The sequence below is a fragment of the Xenopus laevis genome, chromosome 9_10L (genome assembly GCF_017654675.1).
Source record: "Xenopus laevis strain J_2021 chromosome 9_10L, Xenopus_laevis_v10.1, whole genome shotgun sequence".
NCBI lineage: Eukaryota > Metazoa > Chordata > Amphibia > Anura > Pipidae > Xenopus > Xenopus laevis.
The window spans coordinates 76,727,621-76,738,495 of record NC_054387.1 but is presented as its reverse complement, the minus strand read 5'-3'; the positions used below and the strand labels follow the sequence as shown (position 1 = coordinate 76,738,495).

The 10,875-nt window shown below is 37.0% G+C and overlaps 1 protein-coding gene across 6 annotated transcripts in view; it reads right to left on the bottom strand.

The window, feature by feature from the left end:
• Nucleotides 1–346: 346 nt before the first annotated feature.
• The window catches only part of rapgef4.L (Rap guanine nucleotide exchange factor 4 L homeolog), a 153,018-nt gene continuing 142,489 nt past the window's right edge, over nucleotides 347–10,875 (bottom strand). For all 6 annotated transcript variants that reach the window (XM_041577498.1, XM_041577497.1, XM_018235918.2 and 3 more), the window contains 2 exons: nucleotides 7,378–7,432; nucleotides 347–4,133 (listed from right to left, as the gene is read on the bottom strand). In XM_041577498.1, coding sequence (XP_041433432.1) covers nucleotides 4,006–4,133; nucleotides 7,378–7,432 — 183 coding nt within the window. In that variant the 3' untranslated portion in view covers nucleotides 347–4,005. The remainder of the gene's footprint in view (nucleotides 4,134–7,377; nucleotides 7,433–10,875) is intronic.

Below are 10,875 nucleotides of genomic sequence, written 5' to 3'. Positions count from 1 at the left end.
GACACATAGATGCCCCCCCTGCCCTCTTCTTCCTACCTAACTTGTAGGTCATTCAAGTGTACAAGTAAGGGAGCAATGCCATGGCAAAAATTGTGCCCATTCAGAAAGCACTTCTGTCTGGAACATACTAGTGCTCCGCACCTTGGGGCCTCTGGAACTTGGGAAGCACATGATTCATATCCATTCTTTTCTCTTTCTGGATATGATAATGGCTGCTAGACCATAATATACAGCATTCGTTTAGAGGTGATGATTCTATAGATAAAATAATGGGTGGGGGAATTTACACATTGAAACACATACTGTATATTCTCAAGTGCATATACAAAAGAAAATTCAGCTCATGTATCTTTAAATGACATTTTAATCTATGCATGTAAGCATATATATTTACAATAAAATAATATAGCTTTGGGACACAAAAATAAGTACATTTGGTGTGTGTGTATCAATATATATACTGTATATGTATATATTTAAACACACATTTTCATTATACTTTATACATAGAAGTAAATATTAAAAACCTTTTGTCAGTTGCATGCCTGTTTAATAAATAACCTAAAACAATTTGGCACCATGTCCATTACATAACAAAATAAATATAGTAACAAAATTAAATAAATACATTGCCCCCCATAACGAGTAAATATTTGCATGAACAAGTATTGTGCAGACGATTCCATACAACCTAGGATACAACACTTTGGACACTATCAGGTTTTTGTTTTTTTTTTGAAAACTGCTACAGATAAATGACAAGTAAAGGAATCAGATCTTAATGCCAAAATGCAAAATTATATGCTGGGGAGTGGAACCAGTGGCCCCCAGGCTGCCGCCAAAAGCAGGAGGGCACCCTTCCCTTACTGTTTGATGAGGAATGTGCCTGTGCATTTTGTGCTATTTATAATTATATTTAATTAATTATATTTATATATATTTATATAATATTTCAGCATAATCATCCTTTAAAGGGGAAATAAACCTTCCATTAAACTCTCCAGCTGGAGCTTTCTAAACTTAACTGCAGCTGCAAGAGGATTCACCAGTGCTACATCAGTCATCTTGCTCATAGGTAACAGTTAACTGTGTCATTTGTGCTTGCATAAACAAAGAATCTAGCAGTGATATTGGTAGATCTTATATTCCAGCATGCATTAACTATAATATGTTGAACAGGACCATATTTACCATAATGGCACTTGAGGGTCTGTGCCTAGGGTGGCAGATTTAAAGGGGGTGGCAATATGGTAGAACAAAATTTCTCTTTGGACTTCAGCAGAGCCTGCTGTTGCCTGCCCGTCCACATAGAGGCTACCAAATAGCCAATCATGGCCCTAATTTGGCAACCCCGGGGAACTTTTTTCATGTTTGTGTTGCTCTATTACTCTTTTTACATTTAAATGTAGCTCACATGTAAAAAAAAAGTTTGTGACCCCTGGTGTAGGCCATGATCAGCTGATCAACTGAGATTGCACAAAAACTGAGAATATTACAGAAATTCACAAAAAGTGAATGGGTGGCATAATTATAACATTGATATACAGAGTGATATGTATCTGAGTCATGAGATATTAGAACAATATTGGCATGATAGCTTTCTTTGCTTCTGATTGATAGAGAATAGGCCTGGCCAGCACAAGAATACCCAAAGCATTGCCTTGGTCAGAATCCATCTTTATCTTACATAGTCACCATTGTAAGAGCTTTTTTGATTAGGACATGAATTCTGCACAGAAAAAAGTATATGCAGCTATACAAAATACTAATGTATCAGTCCTTCACTTACTGGAAAGCCTGCTGTGCAATGGGTAGAGATACCAAATGATGACCCTGTCGGGTTTCCCTCTGGTTTAAAAGACTTGGCAAATGAGAGAAGTAAATATGCTGTAAAATAGATAACAGCCACTTGGATATACTGTATGCCCATTAATTTCCTGGTTTCCAGGGAAACCTTTAACAAACCAAGAAAGTAGTAACATATTACATTACTAGGAGAAACTAGTCAGAGCTTAGGGTTATGGAAGCCACACAGGAGAAACTAGTCAGAGCTTAGGGTTATGGAAGCCACACAGATTTTGATTGCCCAATAGGGTTGCATGTTAATTATCAGCCAACATCCTTCTGACTAAACTTGAAGCATGTCATGTATCTTGATATCCTGTTTATACAATTATTTCAATGCTAAAGCACATTTTCTATGAATACAAATACTTTCGTAGAAATCTAACTGCTAGTTATGTGGGAATGCCATTGTCCTCGGCTGTATTGGTGGTGATGCAAACACACCTCCGCTGGAAATTGGTATTTTATAATACTAAACAGATGGCACATAGGGGGCAACGTATGCTCATTTCTCATTTATTTGAATGGAAAAGGTACGGTCTAAGCAGTCCATATGCTGTCAGCCAGGGGTCATTCCAGAAAATGAGCATTCCCCAGTAATATCTATCTGACTAGAGCCATATTATGCCATAAGCAGTGCATTTCACTTTAAAATAAACAGACAAGGGCATTCTGTTGATGCAATTCTCCATTAGAGAACCAGTTAAAACATGCTGCCATACTTAGTATACTGACAGGTTCCCCGAAAGAAAACATGTCTTTTGTGCTTTTATATGTTTTTTATAAGTTTGTCCCTCCCAAAACTTCCCTCTGATTCTGGGGGCATAGAGCAAGTGCCTGTTCTAAAACTGGCCTTCAGGGTTGTACAGTGCCCTCAGCCACAGACTGCATATACAAATTAAAGAATTCCAAAATTTAGTTTCTTGCTTGTCTAAATTGATTAAAAAAAGGTTTACATACAGTATATTTATTTGAAAAGGGGGCCATTTTGGACAATCATTTTGGTATGTCAGCCCATATAACGTAGGGCCACCTTAATGATGAACTATCATAAAAAAATTAAACTTTAATATGAGCTTCATCTAATGGAAATATTAAACTTTCTCAATACAATTAATTACATATTATACACTGTTTAAAATAATCAGGTTCTTATCAATCTGTCTCTCTAAATGCAACTGTGTCAGAGTCTGTTATTTTTTTTATATACAGTTAGCTCTACTACATTGCATAGGCAAAGGCAGCACATACCAATGTATTTCATTTAATCTAAGTCTGATTCCGACTCATGCATATAGGGGGACAGGCTTAAAGAGGGACACTATTTCAGAAATGGTACAGAATCTTTGATTGATTGTAATTACATATTTCCTTATTTTCATGAGATACCAATTATATTGAATTTTTAATTTTGCAATAGTTCCTCTTTAATACATATAAAAACAGTTGCAGCTACTATAGACCTAGTCCAGCTCGGTAAAGCTACATGGTTACAGGGCCTGGTGCAAAATTCACATAGGAGCACCTTTACACTGAGCACCTAGAGTTGCTACATTTTCTGGAAAAAATACTGTCCTTCCTATATTTTTACCTCTCTGCCCTATTAAACATTAAAAGACATCAAACATCAAAATATCAGCCACATTGCAACCCTATGGCTACCCCTTTCCTTTGTGCCAGAAACTTGATACATCATTGCTGTAAACCTATCAATGGCTCCTATGTAGGGAGGTCCCCAGTGCAGTTTCAACCCCTGTTCCCCAGGTAGTTACGTCACTTCAAATGTGTCGGCTCAGGGCACATGAATAATTTGGCTGTTTAATATGGTATGTTTAAGTAAAGCCTCCTTTTTTAAAGAAAAATTGTTTCACAAAACAGTATTAGTGTGAAATAATGTCAAACAAGAAAGGACTTTGCCATTCGATAACATTTGTTCCTTTAGTTTCCCATCTGATCAGAACCTCAGTAACTGTGTAGCACCAATTTCACTCTATGCCACACACATATATCCTGAGGAATGAATCAGTAAGAAAACCATATCAAAATATCAAGCAAGTGGTAAAGAAAAATGAAAAGAAATAAGAATTTTTTCATATCTCTTCCATTACATTCAGCTTGACCAATGTTATCAGCAAAGTTTCCCCCATAACATTTGATTGTTTAGGCTCGGCGTGGTTCTAGTCGATGAGACATCTGAGAGAGTGTCCTCTGGTTGTCAATCACATTGAACTGGCGCACGTAATTCCGCACGTCTTGGTGATTTTTACCAGCGAGAGAGGCATCAGGATCTGGCAATGGAAGAGATATAATGTTATGTTTTATTGTACCCACCTTGTGAGATGAATTGCAGCAGACAGTAAAAGTGACATAAATGCTATAACTACAGAAGATGTGGTAATATAACATTTCAGTAACCTCAACTGCTCACCTAACTGGCCTATCAGTGTCTCTCACACCTACAGTGAACTCCACAAATTTAACCTATCACCATCTACCCTAACAATTGACTCCCTGTGGTACCTCACTGATGTGGCAGGCCTCATGCTCTCTCACTTCTCACATCAGCCAAAGAGAAAGCAGCACACTACTTTCTCTCTTACATAGTATCTCAAGGGGAATTCCCTTCCTAGTGCCACAGAGGAGAACTTGCTCCAGAACCTCTTTAGGAGGTTCCCCTACCTGACAGTGACATCTAGTATCTGGAACCAAAATAACACTACTAATAAACAATTTTGACCCTTTACATAGGAATGATCAACTGTGTTTTGATCACCTTTAAAATAGAGATCAATGTATGAATTTTAAGACAATAACTTAAAATCAACTTTATTATGGTACAGACAGTAGTAATCTGTAATGAATCTTTGACTGACTTAAAGTTTTTTGACTGGCTTGAGAATGTTTACGAGAACCTAATTACCCTAGTAAAAAGATAGAAGTTGGGAGAATTCAGAACAGCCAGTATATAGGAAAGCCTATTGGTTCCAAACCTATTAAAAATAACTACCAATTGAAATTTTGCCCTAAAACAGGTCCATGTACTGTATAAAATACTAACTAGGGTTGCTTGCCACCATTGCCAGTATAGAAATCCAGACAAAGTAGTGTGCTGGTGACATCAGAATGGCAGAACTGTGATGTTGAAGGGCAGAGTGATGGCGTTAGGGGTGTGCCTACTGACATTAGGGTTTATTGGTGTTAGGGGCATGTCTAACATGCCCGCATTATTTGTGAAATTTGCCAATTTTTTTAAACCTTAAAAATTGGGCATAATGTTTTGAGACAGACAGCTCCCTAAAAGAACGGGCAACCTGTGACAACCCTAATACTAACAGTTACTTTAAACATTTAATTTAAAGTTTAACTAGAAATTGTCTTCTTAGACATCTGTATTCTTGTTACATATAAACCTACCACTACCCTCATATGCTGAGATGCAAATAAACAGTATGTTCTGTGCACACAGTAGACTAAGCCCACATACTTTACTATTTAGATGACAATACACAGAAGATAAATACAGCTTGTACACAGGTGCACAAGTATAATTAAAGATGGAACCCTCAGCTTTCAATCCTTGCAGTTTTCATATTCAAGGGTTGTTGATAGTTGATAAAAATGAGGCGCTGCATCATGCAACAAGCCATAAGAAGTATGTTTACATGAGAGTAGGTGTGCCAAAAGCTCTAAAATTAAAAGTGAGTGCGTCAAAGGGTCCAGATGGTATACATCCAGTGGTATTAAAAGGAATTACGGTAATGACTGCATAACAATTAAGCAAACTTTTTAATCAATCTCTGCTGGCAGGTGTTGGCCCAGACGATTGGAAAATAGCGAGCGTAGTTCCTCTTCACAAAAAAGGCAGTAGGGAAGAATATCTAATTATAGATCCATGGGCTTCACACAGATCAAAGGAAAATGAATAGAGGAATTTAGCACAATTTTGGATAATGTATTGTCAAATGACTTACAGTATCCAAGACATGATGGCTTTACTGTGGATGGATCATAACAAAAAAAATTGTATTGTTTTGATTCATTGAGTAAAGTGAGGGGTGGTCAGTACTAATGGATTACCTGTGCATCATAAAGGAGATATCTGGTACCTTTGGAAATGGCTTAAGTACAAAAGACAGTGCTGTAGTTAATACAGGTATGGGACCTGTTATTCAGAATGCTCAGAACCTGGGGTTTTCCAGATAAAAGATTGTTCCATAAATTGGATCTTCATAATTTAAGTCTACTAGAACATCACATAAACATTAAATAAACCCAACGGTTTTGCTTCCAATAAGAATTAAATATATCTTAGTTGGGATCAAGTACAATGTACTGTTTTATTATTACAGAGAAAAAGGAAATCATTTTTAAAAAATCTATGGCAGACAGCCATCCCATAATTCTGAGCTCTCTGGATAATGGGTTTCCACATAACGGATGCCATACCTGTAAAAGAAGATCAAAGGCATTGTGTCCAGTAAGGTACCTCCAGGATCAAAGCTGGTCCTTGCTTTGGTTGATATGTTTATTTATCTATATTGTTTGCGATTGGAAAGGACATATGCTGTATTTGCATTTACACAATTGGTGATACCCCCAGGGGGATTTATTCCCAAATGTGTATTGATTGATTTAGAAAAAAAGTACAGGAGAGGATTAAAGAGTGATGAGTGATTTAATGAAGCAAAATTTTGGTAGAATACAAAAATATCTAATAGGGTAGGAAATAGATCTAGGAGTTTTATATTTTTATGTGGCATCAAGCAGTGAAGGAGAATGGTTGGTTGTAAGGGTTATTAGAGGACAGGAAACAAAGTTTTTTTTGCCCCTTTTTAAGACAATAGGGATATTGCCTTTAGTATTGTGCACAATACTGGAGCCCACATATTCCTATTGATCTTCAAATAATTGTGAGGCTATAATTGTAACCACATAGCTGCTGAAATTTCAAACGAAATGCTAAATTATTAAATGATCACAAAAAAATAAAAACATGTAGTGCAATTTATCTCAGAATATTACTACATATTCTACATCATACTAAAATTTAATCTAAAGGAACTAGCCCTTTAAACCAGCAGCCACCACTTGGATCTCAAACAGGTAACTGCATTTTGTATCATGGAAGCTCTAGCATTTGTAATCTGAAAGGCAATAATTTCCATCAAGCTTCGAGAGAGATACCTGAATTTGACCGTTAAACTTTGGAGACAGCTAACAGTTATAGTAGTGCCATTTTTTAAAATATAAATTGAAAATTCTTCCCGTTACTTTGGGAAGGGCTAATTGTTTATCGTTAGGGATGGGCAAATTTTTTCGCCTCGTTTCGCTGAAAAAATGACGCCCATAGACTTGTATGGCGGTGTTAGTAAAAAAACAAAAAGACGCGTGTCAAAATAATTTCGCCGCCATCAAAATTTTTTTGACACCCATAGACTTTAATGGGCGTCTGCGACATTTTTTACACTTTGCGCATATATTAATAAAGTGGTAGGAGCACAAATAAAGGAATTATTTTGTTGTGACACTTACTGAAAGGGACACTTCTGCAGTATCTTATTGTTCTCAAGGTGTTTGCAATCATACGCTGGAAGAGAAAAATTTGACATTTTAAAGACAGGCATAAATGCAGACTTGTTTAAAACTATCGACAGTTACTATATGTATTCCAGAGTGCAAAAACAGTTTTTCTCAGACTGTGAGTTGGTTTCCACAGGGGTACAGTGTTGTCAAAGGGTATTGGCTAATAAGCAATACTATTAGGAATGTGAGTGGATTACATGACCATTGGAACATGTCATGAAGTGGCCACAGCTTTGGTGTGACCACAGAAGATTAATATGTGAACCACAAGACTGTGGAAGGAGCATAAATACTCTAAAACAGAAAGATATACCCTAGTATTGAGTAAATGCTGTTCATCCAGCGAGTAAAAGTCAGATACTGGCTATGATTGTAATGAACTGACAGTCATACACTCAGGACAGCTTAGGCTTTTATTCTGATTCTGTTTTCATTATAGTATAGCTGTGTGCTGCAGTGAGCCACTGAGCCAAAAGAGATGTTCTAATCATGGTATCACATATCCTGATGCATTCTTTGTGAGTGTGGGAATATTTATAAAGAGGTAATGACATAAGCTCTAGATGATCCCGAGCTCTGCTGGACTGCATGATGGTACTGGCGCGAGACTTCATGAAACACCAAGGCTATAAATAACTATTTTGTACCAACAGCTGCTGGATATTCTAATGAACGATTTTTGCAATGTATTATTAGAATTAGCCGTGTGCAAAAAATACAAGAAAAATAAAATGCAAAATATAGCAAAGGGATTTCAACTTAATTGTATGTTGCTTAGCTTTTACTATATTATATGACAGCATGAGTAATTCCAAGTGAATTATGACTGAAAGTACTAAAAGCACCAGAACATCAAACAGAGATAATGTGTTAACTAGATGAACAGAGAACTAGCTCATAGCAATGTACTGGGAGAAAATGGCCCTCTGTATCCTCTATGGCTCCAGAAATATGGTATGTGGTCAAAATGCACTGTGCAATACATAGAAATGTTCTATCTGCTGCCAGGCTAAGGTTAAGTAGGCCTATTTGGAAACTTTAGCCTGGAGGTTACCAACATTTTTTTTTACCAGTGAGCAACATTCAGATGCAGAAAGAATTGGAAGCAACTCAATCATGAAAAATGTTCCGGGTTGGTGCAAAATAAGTGTTGTTATTGGCCATTTGGTAGCCCCTATGTGGACTGGCAGCCTACAGGAGGCTCTGTTTGGCAGTGCATATGGTTTTATGTACAGTAAGTAGAGTTTGCCTCCAAGCCAGGAACTCAAAAATAAACACCTGCTTTGAGGACACTGGGAGCAACATCCAAGGAGTTGGTGAGCAACATGTTGCTTATGAGCCACTGGTTGGAGATCACTGCCATAGACACAGAGCCAGCTAATCCTCTGCTCTTCCCCCTGTTCTCCTATTTTCTCCTGTCTAACTCTGTTTGTTTTGTACTGCACTGTAAAGATTACTGTCCATAGTGAACAAAGGCGAGACTATTGTATATAATACCGTCGACATTGGGTTCCTAAGCAACTAAGTTTAGAAATTAATGCTTTTAATGTTTGAGTTCTTGATAATGGTCATGTTCAAAAAATGTTGTGAGTAGAATTAGCTCAAATTCTGAAACTTGTGTTGGGGCCAAGGGTAAGCAAGGATTGCATTGGTGCTATGGAGGAACTTAAATTGGAGTCGGTAGACTGGAAGGTTTTGTCTGGGTCTACTGAGGGATATTTCTTAAAGCTAGTGGGCCAGTCCAACCCTGAACACAAAAAATATAATTCATTCAATGTACAAGACAAACAAAGTCTCTAAAGTACGCTATTCCTGAACAATTGAAAATGGCTCTAGGACTAAGTTATTAATCAATTTGCCTCATTCTTTCCTAGAAAAAAAATCCCAACTATAAAATATAAATATCCCTCTCTCATTAGAAATAATTGTAGGTTATCACTTACTTTATCTCCTTCTGCATTGTAGAATTTTTTAAAACAGCGTGTTGCAATAGATGTATACATTATTGTGTCTCTGCGCCTAAGGACTTGCTGTTCCCACACCAAGTTATAGTTGCTTATCTATTATCTATCATTGTAGAGCGCTCATTTCATAAAAGGCCACCTGACTTGTCACTCACTAATCCAATAAATTACTGCTCAAGTGGGATGTTTGAATAAACAAGGTCTAAGTTTTCAAATTTCAGACTCTCATTCTCAGTCATGTGACTTGCCCATTGCTCACACTCATACATGTGCTGCATAACGCAATGTCTAGACAACCAAAATCACGAATTCTACAGCAAATATTTAAAGGCAGTATATTATGATTTTCCAGCCTGTCTTTCCCTACACATATTCAAAAGCTTCTGATTATGCCAAAAGTGCAAAGCAAGACATAGAATATCGAACAGTATTTTTTTTTAATTGAACAAGCCAAATAGGTTAAAGATATGCTTTTTGTTCTGTTTGTTTGATGTTAAATATTTCAATTAGAATACATTTGCATAATTACTTGACTTAAGATGTGATTTAGCATTACAAATTAGACATGCTCACAGATGGGACAGGACAAATATTGTAGGATAAATACACTTATGCACTCACTGCAAGCTGTTTCCATGTAACCTGCCTCAGACATATTATAAAATTGGCAGGTGTACTTAAAAATGGGGAAAATATAGTTTAATTATTTTTTATTACTTAAGAGTATATTTCCTTAACAAATGTAATCATTGTGAATTGACAGTAATAAGGCCAGCCTTTCAAGCAAGTCTTATGTGTCTGAAATTACTAAGCTACTAAATAAATATACAGTGTTACCTGGAGGTTGATTATAAAGGCAGCTACAAAAGAGGAGCTAATGCTGCTTTTTGGCACCTTCAAGTTTTTTCCCGAGCATGCCATGGATAAGCTTGGTACTAGTGCACCACTACGAGCTACAGTAAAGTCTCTTGTGCTGTGCTACTTCCAACATGCACCTTCAAAATAAATGAGCCCAGTGTGTCAGTGATTGGCTTTTCTGCTGACCACAAGTATTAATAAAATTAGTCTTCCTAACTTTAATCCAGTCTCCGATCTTTTAGATGCTTTTAAATATTAATTGTACAGTCTCTGTAATATTTTATAGAAGGAAAAGTGTTTCATAGTGTAAACACTAGTGGGTATTTATTTTACACACAGCCGAATTATAGAAGAAGCAATCACAGTCAGACTGGGCCAGTGGGTCACCAGGACCAAGCCTGGTGGACCCCTGCCCTCATGGGTCCCGCCATCTCAGGCTTGCTGTCTGCCTAAGATCTGTAGCATAACCAGTTTGTGGAATCAGATTCTGTACCAACCCAAGGTATCCATAACCGTTTAGCAGCGAAGATCTGTGCCTCCAAAAACAAAAAGTCACAGTACTGGGCTGATTATCATTATCATGGCAATTCAGAAACCAGTGCAATTTGTATCAGAATTTAATAAT